General features: G+C 36.1%; 1 protein-coding gene across 3 annotated transcripts in view; it reads left to right on the forward strand.

The window, feature by feature from the left end:
• The first annotated feature begins 799 nt into the window (after positions 1 to 799).
• The window catches only part of LOC127871967 (transcription factor E2F3-like), a 34,383-nt gene continuing 15,523 nt past the window's right edge, over positions 800 to 19,659 (forward strand). For 2 of the 3 annotated variants that reach the window (XM_052415265.1, XM_052415266.1), the window contains exons 1-2: positions 814 to 1,373; positions 18,694 to 18,793. In XM_052415265.1, coding sequence (XP_052271225.1) covers positions 1,113 to 1,373; positions 18,694 to 18,793 — 361 coding nt within the window. In that variant the 5' untranslated portion in view covers positions 814 to 1,112. Of the gene's footprint in view, positions 1,374 to 18,693; positions 18,794 to 19,659 lie in introns of all 3 variants that reach the window. The other variant, XM_052415267.1, reaches the window with a different exon arrangement.

Here is a 19,659-nt window from a genome sequence, read left to right on the forward strand (position 1 = left end):
AAAATGAGGCTGAGCGCGTGCCTTCACACCTGTCCCTCATTGAAACAGGCGGCTTCAGCGTCATTATATGAAATATGAATATGGTTTGTCCTTATAACATTAAACGGATGTTGGTCCCAATAGCCACGGTTAAAGAACACGAAAAAAACACGCGCACTTTACATAACTTGGGCTAAAATGTTAAGAACGCAAATAGTAATGTTCTTCGGAGCCCTCGATATATTTTATATAACGTTATAACAACGAAATGTATAAGAAACAAGAAATGTCTTTAAAAAAGATATACGGCGTTGATTGTGGTTGTGGTTGATGAAAGATAAAGAGTATATCAATGAGACAGCAAATTCCTTTTTCTACGCATTTCTTAGCAGCATCACATGCAAATCAATAACCTTGCGCCAGATTTCGTGGCTTTCTTCGCATTATTAGATATTGTTAACCATATATCTATAGATATAGAACAAAAGTAGATATACTGAAATAAGAACGAAGAGCTGATAGTACAAGTTGGTTTGTTTACATTTTTTGAATGAATGAATATACATGAATGACGCATATGCAAAATATAACATTCAGTTTTCAAGAAAATACTAACTCACTAAAACGTATGCGATATTAAATGTAATTATATATGCTATCGAGCATTAGTTATTTGTGAAGAATTGTTAATTTAAGAGGAAGTACTCTCAATTATTTACGATGGCACAAATATAGAGTACTTAATTTTTGATAAACCCATGCCAGGGCATATTCAGCTTGACGTTTGCTCGCGGGAAATACGATTTCGCGCGCTTTGCTTTGTTATTGCAAACGTCCAAATGATTGAATGAAGATTACAGCTGACGGAAAATGGATACCTGTACTTAAAATCGTTGTCATCTGCTGTGTTAGCTAACATCAGCATCGGATGTATATACATGGATCGACGGAGGACAGTTCATTTAATAAATGTGTGTATTTATTTTTATAATATTGAATTGTGATAAAAAGAAAAATAACTTCTTTCGCAGTGTTTATATCTAGGATTTCAACTTCCTTTGTCCATTTATGTTACGTGGCCGGTGAAGAAAGTAAAAAAAATCTGGAAAAAATAGACAGGGTCGTGTTAGACAATGTCGCGTGGTGGTGCAGTGACTAATAGACGCTATTCTTACCCCGTGATAAAGCAAGAACAGGATGACAGTTCGGAATCTGAGCAAATTATGAACTTGACAAGCATTTTCAGTTCGCCCTCATACAGGTCATCACATACACTTTCGAATGTGAAAGATGAGACTTCCCAGTGGAGTTATGTGTCGGGATCGCAGGGTTTGACTCCTAGTGGACATTCGTATAGACCTTTATCGGAAAACATAACCACACCACGTACTCAGGTAAGAAAAAAGTACCGGAAAATGGAAGCTTTTTTTGCACGCTTCATTGAACGTAAGGATTTTGACCTTGCATGACCACACGTCTTGATTTGTGTATTCACCGTGTGTCAGCATAACAACACTTCCTTCCTGAACTTTAATATATCCTAAACAATATATCCGTTTAGGGTTTAGTTAGTAACAGTTTTATTTGTGATTGTGTAAATGCAGTTATCATTTGTCTGTGCGGTTTTGTTTGGACACTTCTGTGTGCCCACGTTCTGTTAAAGCTGCTTGCACACGAATCTTAAAAAGTAAAATAACTCTGCTGTGTGCAGCTAAAATAATACAAGCAGTCTTTTAACAAAATCTAAATGCTGCTTCTAAAAAGTAATGGCACAACAACTCAACTGCCAGTCTTCATGCTAACTGGTAAGCCCAACACTTTGGGTGACATGGGATTCTAGAAATTTGTCTATGAGACCTGAACCAATTTAATTTTATAAACACCTCTTTTCTAAAAAATGGTGTTTTCATAAGTCAATTGACAGGCCTATTCGCAATTGGATTGGGGAACTAAATGTATTGCCTGTTGCATATTATATTAATGTTTGTCTCTTAATTAACATTAAAATGTGTTTCGCTGCTTTCGTAAGTTCTTAAATTCATTCATCTTTCTGGTTGTGTTTGTTACACACCCCTCAGGTGATGTGTTTATCCACTATGTATCACCCTGTAACCCCTCTGAGAAGTTGCATCACTATTGCTGGAGGCTATCTACCTTTATAGTGACACTAACTGGATAATGATCTCTTGTATTGTCAGACCACTGTTCGTAAAAGAATAATGTAGAAATGATTAACCCTACATGGTGTACCTGTCAGATTTATTGAGATAATTAAATTAGTGTGTAATTTTATTTGTGATGAGTCTTGTGGGTAATACATGTGTAAGATTAACACACAATTTGAAATGCTTCCTGGGTGTTAATTAGCTAAATAAGTAATTGAAATAATGTAGTTGAGTTCAACTAGGTCTGTGTTCAGAGGTTTATGTACATCTCTGCCAAAATCAGTTGGAAGAATTTACCTTACCTCGGACTTCTCAATCCAACCCTTGAACAAAACTTGCAAGGACCCTGTTTAGAGTCCCTGTGATGTAATCAGAGGGTGTACCATGTATCAATGCAATTATCAGCTTAGCTCTAACATTGGTGGACTGGTGTTTTATGGTTAACGTCAAAGAAGGACCCACACAGAGTTCCCCAGACAGTGTGAATTATTGGTAATTCAATGGGTTATGCAACAGAACACCTTATAAAAGTATCACAGGATAGTGTCATTTTTAGGTAATTCACACTATTACCATGTAGATTGCCACTATAGGGGTCAACATTAATTAACCGCTTTATGTCTTAGCAATTTGGAGTTTGTGTCAAGTCTGTGGAGTCAGACCAATGCCAATATAATCATTATTCATTTGCCCTGTGATGTTATTATTTAATTTTTATGTTTGTGAAATAAATATATTTATTTAATATTTGAATTGAAAAGTAGTGTTTCCACCTCTTGAAAGCCATGCACAGTTTTATAGTACAGTCTGGTAACCACTGATGGCAAGCAGAGTACCATTACAAATTACATCTTGTCCAGTGGTACTTTTACAAATTTATATACACTCTTAAGGACTGCCAACAGTTCATAATTTACAATTAGAAAGGATTAAAAGAATGACCTTTTGCATTCTAAGCTTTAATGCCTTGTCAGTGGTTTTATTTGCCAAATTGGGAAAAGTACCGGTACCGGCCTCATTGGGAATAATTAATGCGGAAAAACCTGATATTGGGAAAGTTGGTGTTGTGAAGTTTTCAAATTGGGGAAAATGGTGTATTTGATTTGTTGCTGACACAGGGGTTTTTATCTGATTTTGGGGAAAGGGCCTGGCCTTTTTTGAGGGGAAAAATTGCGCAAAACGTCGGATTTTTGGGGGAAAAATCGCGCGAAACGCCGGAGTTTGGGGAAAATAAATAAAGTCTTAAATAATCAATTTAACATATTTTACTGTTTTTAAAACAAATTCAAGGCAACAGATAATTTAATTATGCAATATTTTTCTCAGGGTTCTCAATAAGAGCCGGCCAAATCGGCCGTTTGAAATCAGATTTTGGCCGGTTGAAAATCACTCAGATTTGGAAATCGGTAATTGACTTTACGAAATTTGCGTGTCTTTTCGGTAATTTTGCTCCTTTTTGCTATGAAGCAAAGACGTTGCTTGATTATCTCCCTTAACGCATTACAACAACAACAACAATGAAAATGCAAAAAATTGGAATCGGTAAAAAACCAGTCAAATATTTTGACATTCTTTTCATCACATGGTGAATTTTTGTTCCTGATTGCTTGCGTACTTTGTGTTAATGCAAAGTTTCTGTTGTTGTGAAAGTTTATTTTAATTCAGTTACATTACAAACTAGAAGTGTCATGCAAAATGTGCATGGTAGAAGGAAGATCAGGCCTTTTCCCCATTCCTGTAGGGCCGAATTTAGGCCCCATTCCCAATCCAAAATTGAAGTTTTTACCTTACCTGAATAAAATGTCCCAATTGGAACCTTGTGCAAAAAAAAAACCCGTCAAAATCGTAAAAATTGATCATAAAACAGTGATTTTTTTTGCCCAAAATTACCGCCGATATTCGGCTGCTTCCCAATTGCAAAAAATTAATTTTTTTCCCAAAAATCTGACCAAATTTCCCAAAAAATTACAAAATTTTCCCAATAAAGCCAATAAGATAACAATGTCATTTTGCGTTAATTTCGTACCATGAGTGCCGATCGAGCTTGACTAGTCGTCGCCGAACGACAACTGACTTACGTATTGTTCGCGAATGTTGCCGAATACGATTTTACGTTGCTATCCACACATCTCTCTCTATATTGCGGAGGATACCAACGATAGTCAATGTATCCCGATTGTTAACGCCTGTTTCTGCACACGTTTGAGATGGCGGCAAGCAGACGAGAAATTTGCAATGAGCAGCGAAAATGATAAATAACATTCAAATTAACTACGGATATCATATGGTTATTAGGGAATAATTTCATGCGTGTGTCATTTAATGCAACATACGACGTTTGAGATAAAAAAACAAATATTTATTAGAATTTAAGAAATCTTCACAGTGAATGTGCGGAAATCAGTGTTGGGAAATTGGAGTTAGTCTACTCACAAAGTTAAAGCATTTAAGATTAGTAGCGTTCGAAAAGGAAAAGAGACAAACATGATTTATTGATATGTTATTGGATCTGTGTATAATCAGATTCATATGCATATTCTGCTTTATTATGTTTTTCAAGCTGTACAATGGAACTGAGGATATTGAAAGGTAAACAAATGAAATATATAATTGTAACTTTATTTAATACATCAATTACACAGCAAGAACACCAAAGCGTGTTTGTTAGTATTTGCAAATGTTTTCACCATTGTATGATATTTATTTAAAAAAACATGCTGAATTAAATTCATAGTCTTAAAGAGATTATGATTAAATGGTATATTTAAGAATTTATAGATAATTGCAATTTTAATATGCATGTTGAAGCATATTAACTAACTTGAGTGTAGGACATTAGCCCTCTGGGACATTAGCCCCTAGGACATTAGTCCCTTTGAACATTAGCCCCATAGGACTAAAGCCCCTTAGGACATTAGCCCCTACTTACTTTTACATTTATTTTTAGGTATTTAATTTCATCTTTTTTAGCTCATCTATTTTTTGAAAAAAAAAAATGAGCTATTGTCATCACCTTGGCGTCGGCGTTTGCGTCGGCGTCCGGTTAAGTTTTGCGTTTAGGTCCACTTTTCTCAGAAAGTATCAATGCTATTGCATTCAAACTTGGTACACTTACTTACTATCATGAGGGGACTGGGCAGGCAAAGTTAGATAGCTCTGGCGTGCATTTTGACAGAATTATGTGCCCTTTTTATACTTAAAAAATTGAAAATTTTGGTTAAGTTTTGCGTTAAGGTCCACTTTTCTCAGAAAGTATCAATGCTTTTGCATTCAAACTTGATACACTTACTTACTATCATGAGGGGACTGGGCAGGCAAAGTTAGATAACTCTGGCGTGCATTTTGACAGAATTATGTACCCTTTTTATACTTAGAAAATTGAAAATTTTGGTTAAGTTTTGTGTTTAGGTCCATTTTATTCCTTAAGTATCAAAGCTATTGCTTTCATACTTGCAACACTTACTAACTAACATAAGGGTACTGTGCAGGCAAAGTAATGTAACTCTGACTGGAATTTTGACAGAATTATGTGCCCTTTTTATACTTAGAAAATTGAAAATTTGGTTAAATTTTGTGTTTAGGTCCACTTTATTCCTACAGTATCAAAGCTATTGCATTCATACTTGCAACACTTATTAACTATCATAAGGGGACTGTGCAGGCAAAGTTATGTATATCTGACTGGCATTTGGACAGAATTATGGGCCCTTTATACTTAGAAAATTGAAAATTTGGTTAAGTTTTGTGTTTTGATCCACTTTACCCCTAAAGTATCATAGATATTGCTTTCATACTTGGAACACTCGCAAACTATCATAAGGGTACAGTAAAAGGACAAGTTGCATAACTCTGGTTGTCATTTTTACGGAATTATGGCCCTTTTTTGACTTAGTAACTTTGAATATATGGTTAAATTTTGTGTTTCGATCCACTTTACTTCGTAAGTATCAAGGCTATTGCTTTCAAACTTCAAATACTTTCATGCTATCATGAGGTTAATGTACCTTGCAAGTTGAATTTTACCTTGACCTTTGAATGACCTTGACTCTCAAGGTCAAATTGTTAAATTTTGCTAAAATTGCCATAACTTCTTTATTTATGACTAGATTTGATTGATACTTTGACAAAACTACTCTTACCTGACATACCACAATAGACTCCACCCAAACCATCCCCCGTGCCCTCCCCCACCTTCCCCCCACTAAATTTATTTATTTTTTTTATTTTTTTTTAAGATCATCTAAAAAATGACCAACCCACCCTCATATGATACCCCCCCCCCACCCCCCCCCCCAATATATTTTTTTAAACGGTTAAAAAACACAAATATTTATTTTTATTATTTTATGTTTGAAATACCGTCCAACCATCGCACCCAAGAATCCCCCCCACCACCCCCCTCCCCCCACCCGAATCCCACCCCCCCCTAATTTTTTTTTTTTTTTTTTTTTTAACATCATCTCACAAATGACCACCACACCCTCACACTATACCCCCCCACCCCACCCCCCAATTTTTTTTTGAAACGGTTAAAAAACACAAATATTTATTTTTATTATTTTATGTTTGAAATACCGTCCAACCATCGCACCCAAGAATCCCCACCCCCCCCTCCCCCCACCCGAATTTCCCCCCCTAATTATTATTATTATTTTTTATTTTTTTTAAGATCATCTCACAAATTACCACCACACCCTCACACTATACCCCCCCCCCCCCCACCCCAATTTTTATGTCCCCCACTATAGTAGTGGGGGACATATTGTTTTTGCCCTGTCTGTTGGTCTGTACGTTGGTCTGTTTGCGCCAACTTTAACATTTTGCAATAACTTTTGCTATATTGAAGATAGCAACTTCATATTTGGCATGCATGTGTATCTCATGAAGCTGCACATTTTGAGTGGTGAAAGGTCAAGGTCATCCTTCAAGGTCAGAGGTCAATTATATGTGACCAAAACCGCTCATTTTATGAATACTTTTGCAATATTGAAGATAGCAACTTGATATTTGGCATGCATGTGCATCTCATGGAGCTGCTCATTTTGAGTGGTGAAAGGTCAAGGTCAAGGTCATCCTTCAAGGTCAGAAGTCGAATATATAAATATATGTGGCCCAAATCGCTTATTTTATGAATACTTTTGCAATATTGAAGATAGCAACTTGATATTTGGCATGCATGTGCATCTCATGGAGCTGCTCATTTTGAGTGGTGAAAGGTCAAGGTCATCCTTCAAGGTCAGAAGTCAAATATATAAATATATGTGGCCCAAATCGCTTATTTTATGAATACTTTTGCAATATTGAAGATAGCAACTTGATATTTGGCATGCATGTGTATCTCATGGAGCTGCACATTTTGAGTGGTGAAAGGTCAAGGTCATCCTTCACAAGGTCAAGGTCATCCTACAATGTCAAACATCATAAAGGGGGACATTGGGTTTCACAAACACATCTTGTTTCTGTTTATTTTTAATTAAATATTAAAAGTAGTATAATTAACCAGTGATGTATTATTGTTTTGTTGATATTTACATTAAAATTCACGGAATGACCAATATATTTAACAGTTTTATTCACTTTTAATCGATTAGCAAAGAGCGCAGCCGATTTCAAGAATTATTTTTACTGTGCCTGTGACGTCATTTTTCATTGTCAAAACCAGAGTGCAGTTTCTTCATGTACTAAACGTATTTAATGTTCGTTCGAAAATTTGTTCGCAATTTGTATCGATGTGGAAGGAGTTCTGGAACTGAATTTATATTTCTCAACTTGAAAAACAGCACTCGCCCGGTCGGTCGAGTATTTAACAAATTTTTCTCGCCCCACCGCCAACTTCACTCGTATATGCGAGCGGTCGAGTGGATTCTTCAACCCCTGCCTTTCTTTTGTCTTAAATCAGGATATTTAGGACAGCAATTGGGAAATGTTTAGTTTTTTTCACCATTGGGAAAGTGTTGTTCTACATTTTTGTATAAAGAAGAAAAAACGCTGCTTGTGTCATACCCTTAGGCTCCAGGCAGATTTCCTCCTTACACTTCTGTTACCACTGAGATTGAATCATCTTGCATCATTTTGCAAGGCCTCCTGGAAAGAAAAAGTTATCAGGGCTTTTTAGGTACTAGAATTGGGCCTCAAGGGGTTTTGTTAATATGCAATAATATGACAATTTATTGCATGCCTTGCTTTTTTTAACAATAAGACATCTTAACCATGTCAATGACATTCTGGCTTTTTTGAATATCCAAGCAACAAATCACTTTTATTGAAGGTTATTGTGCCATCACAGTTTGTGGCCCACACCATGCCACTTGTAATTATGTATGTTAGATTCTGGCAAGATCAGTGATGTCATTCTGCCATGATTGCTTGGCATCTTGCAAGCTGCAGCTGATGACATTCATTTATCTGAAGTTGATGCTTGTTTATGACCATGTTTCCCATCTAAAACCAGTCGGACCATGCTGAATTAATTTTAAAAGAGCAACCTGAACTTGCCATGTAAAGGTCAACTGTTTGGCCAGTTAGGGGTCAAAAGGGACACAGGGATTTTAGAGAAATTGCGCTGGAGTGCGGTTAGATGTTATGTAGGGACACTGCCATTGTGTAAAGGGATTTCTGGGGCATAGCTGTGGTCAGTTTGCTTTTCAGGGGCCCTGGTAATGTGAATTTAATTGCTTTTGACATGGTGTGAGGTGTCTGGTTTCAGTATGTGTATTGAAGGGATGTGCACATCAGTTAAAAGGTGAAGCTAAGGCCACGGCTTGGCTGTGAGTTTCCATGGGGCTGCAAGAATTTGGTCCTCAGCCAATAATTGCATTATCAGTTATTGAAACAACTGTCTAGCTAACAAGGCCAGGGCTTTTTTGGCTGTTTTTATGTGGTTCGGTCATATTACTAGATCCAATCTCATCCCTATTGGTGACAGAGTTTTTGAATGTAGAACCAATGAGTTTGAAGTTGCAATATGCATTCAACTGATATCTTCATGTTAAATGTATTATTTTATGTTTTATCAGTATGAAACTATTAAAAGTTGCATACTTGGTTAACCGTTTTCATGAAAATGCAATTCTTTGGTCTTGTGGTTTTAATTTGTTTACTTCAAAACTGAAACAAGTGCATTCAACCAGTAAGTTTTATACCATGCGTTATTTACATAGATTTCAAGGAAACAAATTGTAAACTTCAAAGTGAGTTACAAGGAAAGAATATCCGTTTAGATTTCTTTAAACTATGATGCCCTATCTTGCTGGGAAGATCTATTTCCTTTCAATTTCAAAACTGAGAATTACTGAAAGAAAAAGTGATGACACAGTAAATATTGACATACCATTGCAGATTGTTCATTTAAGGGCCACATAGTGTGTTCACAAGGTTTATGACAGCTTGCTTGCATAATACAGGGCAACTGGTTAGATAAGATAAGTAAGGGGTCCATTAACAGGGGTTTATGGCTATACACTGAAGGATCTGCCAATAGCATTGTGTCTGTGCAAACAGTGTATCAGACTGGTTAAAATGTGTATAGTTGAGTGTATCCTGTGGTTTAGGGATTTAGTTTGTGTGCTGATTCAGTTCAATGATTAGAGAAAGAAGTTTTGAATGTTTATTATCCATAATTATGTAAGGCATTTGAATACAGGTGTGGTCTCAGGTGTTATTTTATTGAATGTACTACTGTTGAATCCCATCCAAACTGCATCCCAAACACTTTTGGCCATTTCTATTTTATTGTGTAAAACTACTCAAAGTAATCAAGCTTCTTAACGATCAAATCATATGGCAACTGCAAATTTATCTTAAAATCGCAATATTAACTACAATCACAGTGTTCTGCCGTGGATGCGCCCTTGCGTCATTGGCGCAAAAACAACAGATTTGTCCACACCCGTTTTCCGTATATGGGTCCGCGGACGCACAGGAATTGGGAATAAAACTAATCGATTCAATTTGTAAGTCGGTTAAGTAATAGTGAATGCGTAACTAGAACAATTTATTTCATTGGACGTGACGTCATTACGCAGCCAATTGTTAATTTACTTAAATAACACTTATTTTCATTGGTCAGTTGAGATTATAACAACCAGTTAGCTATCAAGGAAATTTCCACACCTATGAAAATGGCGGAAAGCAGGCATGGCGAAATTAGAAAAAATCTGCCGGTCATCTGGACAGGCATTTCAGAAAATGTGCCGGTCCGGAGAAAATTTAGCCGGACCGTAAAGCAACAACAACTTAACTAGAAAATTCAAAAATGGCAGCGATCACATCTTGATCTCTTTATTCAACCGGCCGTTAAATTGATTTTAATCGCTTAGAGGTTACACTGGCAGCTAATTGGTGTTAATCGGTTGTGTAATGTCAATCATGTTGTGAAAAATTCGCGTGTCAGTTTTTATTACATGTATTCCCTATTAGAACGGTTCGGTGCGATAATTTCAATAACGTATGTGCAAGCCTAATAATTATCAAATTTAAGTTATTCGAAACGATTTAAACATTCTTACTTTAATATGATTGCAGTTTGGAGCGGCTGTTAAAATATACTGCGCACAGTACAAAACACGTTACCTGACATTTAATGATTAAGGCATTTCATTTTTCAGAACGTTTACTAGTAATTAATTAAATAAAAAAGACGATTTATTTACATGCTAACGCAGTGTAATTGTTAACAGAGATTCATTTTCATTTTTGACCAGTATCAGAAAGTCCCCGGGAAGCACGTTTTTTTACATGGCACTGCATATGATGCAATAAAAACATTTCTTTGTACATGTATCGTATTGCATTCAATCTAAATTTAAATTCGCTCGTCCAATGAAAGCTCTGCCCCATAATGCACTGTACTCTTTACACTTATGAAAAATGGCGTATGCATATGGCTGTGTTGATCACGATACCATATTTTATTGTCCTTATCCTACTCGAAAAATATGTAAAAGCTATCAAGATCTTTTTTGTTAGAACGCAGTTGGCGATTTTGCAAACGAGTTTAAAGTAGGTGTTGTGTAACAAGTTGGATTTGCTAATTGTACGTAACAAACCTACAGCAAACATCAAAACAACGAGCGATTTCATTTTCATGATGTAGTAAGCGATTAGCTCTTCGAATTTTCAACTTGAAAAAAAAAGATTTGTTTGCAATCATTTCACATTTTGCCGGTCACCAGGACCGACATTCTTGTTAAACCTGCCGGACCAAATTGAAATCTGCCGGTCAGGACCGGCGGACCGGCAATTTCGCCAAGCCTGGGAAAGTGACCGGCCGAAGAAAACCAAATCCATTTTGAGTTTTTTTTCTTCTGGCAAGTAAAATGAGAAAATATGACGATAATAATAACACCGCAACCGTCAGTCTTCCCAAGTCCCAAAATCGTTTATCAATGATGAAAAAAGTCTGATCCTAAACGTACATTCCAAGCAAATTGGCTTCGAGAATTTTCTTGGTTACTGTTAAACAACAACAAAATGACATGCAGTTTGTGCATAAAGCACTAAAAAGAAAACGCCTACTGTATACTATCGGTAATTCTAATTATCGAACAAGTACTTTGACACGTCATGCTGAGAACGTGGAATCAGCTACCAAAATCAAATCAGAACATCTCTCAGGAACAGACTGTCATGTGAAAAGTTGAAGAGCGGCTGACTGTCTAGAAAGAGGTTCATTAGAGGAATTCGGCTTTGAAAGGGCTTTAGATCACTGGAGAAGTGTAAAGCAAAGGCGAATCTTTGCCTCTAATTTCAAGCAGATGTAGACATTGAATACCTGTAACTGTAAAGTTTTTTTAAATGTTCAAGTTTGAATAAAAATGTTACATCCTGTGGACTGGCTGCAAGAAGAAATCAAGCAAGTTTAAGAGTGCAAGTAAAAGGTAATATGTTCCTGAAAATTTAATTCTGCTACAAATATATCTATGCGTCCCCTGATTTTTGCCTTTTGTCCCCACTATTTTTAACCTTAAAGGGTCCCTGTCCGCAACAGTAAAGATTCACGGCAGAACACTGCAATCATTTACTATGTTCTCATGGGGAGCTTTTGTGATCGTCTTTTTTCCATTCTGTGTTGTGCTGGATCCAGACATAAGCCCCCAGCTTTTTTTATGCTACCGGTAGGGTGGCATATAGCAGTTGAACTGTCCGTCAGTATGTCTGTCAATATGTCAGTTTGTCCGTCTGTCCGAAAAAACTTTAACGTTGACCATAACTTATGCAGTATTGAAGATAGCAACTTGATGTTTGGCATGCATGTGTATCTCATGAAGCTGCACATTTTGAGTGGTGGAAGTTCAAGGTCAAGGTCATCTTTAAGGTCAAAGGTCAAACAAAAATTTTAAAATGTCAAAGCGGCGTTCTCATGAAGCTGCACATTTTGAGTGGTGGAAGTTCAAGGTCAAGGTCATCCTTCAAGGTCAAAGGTCAAAAAAATATTTTTTCTTTTAATTTCAAAGTGGGGCAATAGGGGGCATTGTGTTTCTGACGAATACATCTCTTGTTTTCCTTCTCTATAAAGTACTGGTAAACGGCACTTTCCCAATTACGAAAAAACTACAAATTTCCCAATTGCTGTCCAAAAAATTCCCAATTTAAGTTAAAAAAAAAAATAATTTTTTATTTTTTATTTTTTTTTAAATGCAACATTTACAGGGCCCTCAATCTGTCAAATCCACGGCCGCATTCCCATCTCCGAAAAGTATACTTTTTCCCCTTTTTTGGGGAAAAATTCCCCCTAAAAAAAAAAAAAATTTTTTTTATTTTTTATATAGATAGATGTCTCATGATTATTATATCTCAATTCTATTTTAATTTAATCTTGTCAAACATACTAAATTATGAAATAAGCAATGAATATAGTGCAAACATGTACAAATGTAATAATTAGATAGTAAGTAAAAAATCCCCCAAAAGGGAAAACGCCGCGAAAATTCCCCCTGCTATGGGTAGCGACCCCACTTCTCCTAAAATGGATTGAGGGCCCTGATTTAGTTAGTTTCCCTATGCAGCTCTATGGCTTAATCCTAGGTAAAAAAAAAAAATCTTGACAGCTTGAAATATTTTACTTAGTTATCAATTTTAAAGTATTTGAGAGCATAAGATCAAATACACCAATTTCCAAATTTGACGAGTTTTCACGACTCGATTTTTCACAGTTTTCAGTTTTCACGACTCAATTTTCCCAATTGGACCAGTACGGGTACTTTTCCCAATTGGACAAAAAAATCACTGGCCCCCCAGGACATAAGCCCCCAATGAAAAAATGAACATTTGCACATTCGCGCCCCCCCCCCCCCCCCCCCCCCTAGTATAAATGACAGGTAGGACATAAGCCCCCCCAGTGCTTATTTTGCATCTGGACATTATGCCCCCCCCCCCCAGTGCTTATTTGAGAAGTGGACATTTGCCCCCTGTGCTTTATCGTATGTAGTGCAGTGCCAACATTTGCCTTGTTAAAACTAGAGGCCACATTTATTGTTCGATCTTCATGAAATTTTGTCAGAAGATTTGTTCCAATGTTATCTCGAAGAGTTTGAAAATGGTTCCGGTTCTTTGAAATAAACATGGCCGCCAGGGGGCTGGGCATTTTTCCTAATATGGCTTTAGTAAAACCTTGTTAACACTCTAGAGGCCACATTTAATGTCCAATTATCATGCAACTTATTTAGAAGAATTGCCCCAATTCTATCTTGGACAAGTTCCAAAATGGTTCCAGTTGCTTGAGAAACATGCCAGCCTGGGGGCGGGGAATTAATCTGTATATGGCTATAACACTCTACAGGCAACATTTATTGTGCGATCTTAATAAAACTTAACCAGAAGATTTGTGGCAATAATATCTTGGACAAGTTTGAAAATGGATCTGGTTGGTTAGCAGTGTTTTTTTCATTCAAAACAGGGTCCAGTAATTGGCCCCATTCCCAATTGAAAAGAGCACATATTTTCCCCAAATGGGAGCTAAAAATTCCCGATGAAAGATTTCCAAACAAAAAAAATAATTTTTTTTATTTAGATTTCAATATCTTGTTCATCTCCCATCCATATAAGTTCAACCTAAGTAAATATAATACTGAAAACACTTGTATTATCAATTTGTAAGCATTTTTTATGTCCCCCACTATAGTAGTGGGGGACATATTGTTTTTGCCCTGTCTGTTGGTCTGTTGGTTGGTCTGTTGTTCTGTTGTTCTGTTGGTTGGTTGGTTGGTTGGTTGGTTGGTTGGTTTGCGCATAACATTTGCAATAACTTTTGCAATATTGAAGATAGGAACTTGATATTTGGCATGCATATGTATTTTATGGAGCTGCACATTTTGAGTGGTGAAAGGTCAAGGTCATCCTTCAAGGTCAAATATATGGGTCAAAATCGCTCATTTAATGTACACTTTTGCAGTATTTCAATATTCAAGATAGCAACTTGATATTTGGCATGCATGTGTATCTCATGGAGCTGCACTATTTGAGTGGTGAAAGGTCAAGGTCATCCTTCAAGGTCAGAGGTCAAATATATGTGGCCAAAATCGCTCATTTTATGAGTACTTTTGCAATATTGAAGATAGAAACTTGATATTTGGCATGCATGTGTATCTCATGGAGCTGCACATTTTGAGTGGTGAAAGGTCAAGGTCATCCTTCAAGTTCAGAGGTCAAATATATGTGGCCCAAATCGCTAATTTTATAAATACTTTTGCAATATTGAAGATAGCAACTTAATATTTTGCATGCATATGTATCTCATGGAGCTGCACATTTTGAGTGGTGAAAGGTCAAGGTCATCCTTCAAGGTCAAAGGTCAAATATATGGGTCAAAATCGCTCATTTAATGTACACTTTTGCAGTATTTCAATATTCAAGATAGCAACTTGATATTTGGCATGCATGTGTATCTCATGGAGCTGCACATTTTGAGTGGTGAAAGGTCAAGGTCATCCTTCAAGGTCAGATGTCAAATATTTGTGGCCAAAATCGCTCATTTTATGAGTACTTTTGCAATATTGAAGATAGCAACTTGATTTGGCATGTGTATCTCATGGAGCTGCACATTTTGAGTGGTGAAAGGTCAAGGTCATCCTTCAAGGTCAGAGGTCAAATATATGTGGCCCAAATCGCTTATTTTATGAATACTTTTGAAATATTGAAGATAGCAACATATTTGGCATGCATGTGTATCTCATGGAGCTGCACATTTTGAGTGGTGAAAGGTCAAGGTCATCCTTCAAGGTCAAATATATGGGTCAAAATTGCTCATGTAATGTCACTTCTGCAATATTGAAGCTAGCAATTTTATATTTGAAATGCATGTGTATCTCATGGAGCTGCACATTTTGAGAAGTATAGGGTCAAGGTCATCCTTCAAGGTCAAAGGTCATATATGGGGACATTGTGTTTCACAAACACATCTTGTTTACATTTACAGTTGATTTTTTTGAATTGCGCCCTCAAAATATCGCAGAAAATACATTAAAACAAATTTATCGCTGCGAGTTTTCCACCCAGTAATAATAATAGCGTCTCTCGAGATTGACTTACAACACTGTTCAATAAGCGTCTGATCAGTGATTGCACCAGGGAAATAACAAATGTAGTTTTGAATAAGCGTCTATATGAATCTATTTTGGACATGTTACAAAGCTGGACACGAAAAAAATGCACTCGACCGATCGGGCTACCGGCTTAGAATTTTCACTTGACCGACGCAAAAATCACTCGACTCAGTCGACGGTCGAGTGGGTTACGTCCCAGACTGACTGTCGTCAGGATACTTGGGCAGATCATTAATTTTGTTCTAATTATATCTTGGGCTGCACACAGGAGGTCATTTTTTTTGTATTGCAGGTGAGCAAATTTGGGCCTTTCAGGCCCCTTTTGGGGAAACTTTCATTTTATTATAGCAATTCAGAAATTTGTAGTTTGTTCCTAATTGGGAAAGTTCCACGTTCCGGTACTTTATAGAGATTAAAAAAATAATCACAGCCTAATCAATACAAACATCCATGCAATCCTTATCTTGCAGAACATGTTCACAATCACTGTGAACATGAACTCTAATCACAATCATTGCAAACATGCATTCAATCACCAGGAAAATGCACTCTTATCAGGCTCATAGATAGTTGGTCAATTTAATAAAATTTGTAAAAATGTCAAGTTCATTTTAGTAGCCATTGGTCAATCAATTTCTACTGACTGCAGCTATCCAAATGGTCAGGAGCTTGTAGTTAGATAATCGTATCTTAAAAAAAACATTATGACAGATGTAACTACCGCTATTGTTCATTGCATTGTATTGTGATTAATTTCTTATTAAAATACAAAGATGTGTTTTTGTTTATTGAAACACTAAAACGTAGTTCTCATATTTACATTGAGGTGCTCTCCATGTTTAGAATTCTTTAATTGGCCCCACTTTGAAATCCCTATAACAGTTTCATTGTGCCCTATTCTCGGTCAAAGGGTTCAACCCCATAGCCCGAACACTGACCTCTTCCCTTCCTTTGTGCTGATTGGCCAAAGGCTAACGGTAAAGGGTTGTATGTACTGACTAGTTTTTTAGGACCAGAACCCTTTTTGCTGTCTCTCTATCAAAAGCTGAATTGTGTATTGGAATAAAAATGGGTCATTTGCCCAGTGTCCACTGAACTGTGAAACTGAAAAGGGGCCTCAGCTACAATAACCTGCTGGCATGTGAATGGCCTTTGGCAGGTTTATATTGCATACCAATACGTCTGTGTGTGTATTCTCAGCCTTTCAGTATTGATGAGCGAACAGTTAAGAAACCACTGATTATTTTAGCTGATTTTATAGCTATGATTGGGTCATATTCTTGCTAATCCATATGGTGTTTTATTTTTTCCCTAATCTAGTGTCAAAAACAAAATTCCATATTGATCATAATTTTTTATTAACTTTTTTATGGTAAGCAAAAAGATGCTTCGTCTAGAAATAAAGTAACTTATTCAGTGAAATTTACATTTATTTACACACTTTAACTTTTGGCATCCTTTTCCCTTAATGCATGCTTGAATAGGAAGTTATTATCTTGTATTTTTCATCTATATATTTGAATTTTCCATTGATACTTCAAGATTTCAATATAAAAATGTACATGTAAATTACAGGAAATTGTGATTTCTATTATTTGTGAAACATTTCCTTCTCCAAAAAGGAAGCTTTTAGAATAAGTTAATCATCATGCATGCTTAAAAACTGTGTTAAGTCCTCAAACTTAACTGTAATGATGGTCCTTGTAACACTAATACTTGATGGTTAACATATTTCCTGTTTAACTTTGATGAAATAACAATGCTTTGTAATCACACCATCAAAGGGAGCTAATCATTACTCACAATTACATTCAGAACCTGTTATAAACCGCCCTGGGGCTCAATAGTGTACTAAAACTACTAATGATTACCTAATAGACATTCTACTGATTAGGGAGGCATGGATGAATAATGCATTCATGATGGGTTCTCTTTGATATTATAACAATGACTAATTGGGTGCTAATTGGTGCATGTAGGTTTATTTGGAGGAGATGATTAGATTTGTTATAGACAACATTGTGATATATGTTGAAGTATTGGGAGAATGTTCTCACAGTCTGGCCAAGGGATTAAGGGATGCATTAACATGCTCTTTTGTTGATTAATACATGTATATTGGCTTTGAGGTGTCATTAATTCTGTGTACAGTTATATTGCATTGCAAGGAATAGTGGTGTCATATGTCATTTCTGGAACAATATGCAACATAGGAAATGATGCTCCTACTGGATATTGTTTCAATTATTAATTGAGTTTTTTTCAGTACTTGACCAGTCGCTTATCGTGGTGACTTGTTTATTAGATGTCAATCTTGAAAATGTGCTCATCATAAAACAAAACATTAGCTGTCTTATTTTCCATTAGACTGAAAACAGTGTGGAATATTAGTGTGACATTTGTATAACGAGCTTCGTTATATTTATTGCGAAAATAATATAAAGTAAACATTTTAAATGGAAGCAAATTTTGTCAATTGACAGTGTTTAATGGAGAATTGGGTTGTGTCTGAGTAGACGAAACATTTTGTCATAAAGTCATAAACCCAAAAAAAGGAATGTACTTGTCCGAGTGTTGGAGCCGTGGAAGCAGAGAACCGTCACTTTTCTCTGTTCTGTGTCGACAGAAATATGTATGTTTTACTGGAATAATGTAATTTTTCCAGCCCATTTAACTTTGGCTTAAGGTTTCTTCAAAAAGTTAATATTTGAATATATGTTATAAATAATTTCTTCAGTTTCTTGTTTAAAATGAAGTGTTCTGCTCATATCACAGGACACATTTTTTGACATGTCATTTTGAGGAATGTAGTGATTATTATGCATTATGCATTTACATCACTGATCACACCCAGGAGGAGGTGGGGTTGAGGGCTGTGTTCATCATTTATATTTGTATTGGGAGATATGGTTTTATTTATTTGCCTTAAAGAGGAGAACAAAAGAAATTGCAGACCTCACTATATCATTCAACATTTTCAAATATTAATCTTGGTTTGTATATTTCAGGCAAAAAGGAAGTTAGAACTTGATATACAACATGAAGATTTCAAAACACCTGCCAAGTCCTCTAAACGCAGAAGACTAGCATCAGAACAGAGTCCCAAAGGTAACATAAGTATGAACATAGCTTTAAAAAATGTGCTGGCTGGTCTGAACAAAAATAAGTTTGTGTTCACAATTTTTTTATGATGAAATGAATTGTCAACAAATAACTTGCAATATTGCAAGAGACTGATTTTATGTGAAGTGGCACATAAGTACTTTTTTGCACACATGGTATGTTTTCAACACATAAGTATAACTACATATTTTTTACATAACTATGTTCTCGATTGTGTGGTAGTGCAAAATATTGTACCCAATATACCTGAAGCAAAAGAAAATCTTTTTTCAAATGGATTAATCCTCAATAAAGATAATATATTACTGTAATAAACAATATTCCATAGTTTTAAAGAGTTTCGACCAACATATTTTCAACGATTTATTCAAGTAAAAAATGGGGCCAAAAAAGCCTGGTACTTAGGCCGAATGAGCCTGAAAAAAACGGGGCAGAAAAAGCTTGGGGCCGAAAGAGCCGACAACCATTAAAATGACTGGATCTAATTGAAATAAAAATGGTTGTTTGTTAGGATTTGATGTTTAACCTTCAGTTCAGAATTTCGTGCTGTGTATTTAAAACTCACTTTGCGAAAGTAGCCCTCAAAGAAGTTAGCACTCCATCTAAAATTGCATGTATTTTTATTTCTGACTCAACTAAAAGTCACCTGACATGCCCCTGTGGGTAAAACTGCTAATTACTATAACTGACCCCGTTATTTTTTATATCATGTGAGAAATCACTTGCAGACAGTGATTTTTTTACAAATTTTCTCATCTGAGTCCTGGAACTCCATAACCTGCAAATCTATTAGTCCCTGAATTGAAAAAACGAGTTCAAGTTTTAAACTATGCATTTTTGGGACTCGCATA

This window comes from Dreissena polymorpha, chromosome 3, assembly GCF_020536995.1.
Source record: "Dreissena polymorpha isolate Duluth1 chromosome 3, UMN_Dpol_1.0, whole genome shotgun sequence".
Lineage (NCBI taxonomy): Eukaryota > Metazoa > Mollusca > Bivalvia > Myida > Dreissenidae > Dreissena > Dreissena polymorpha.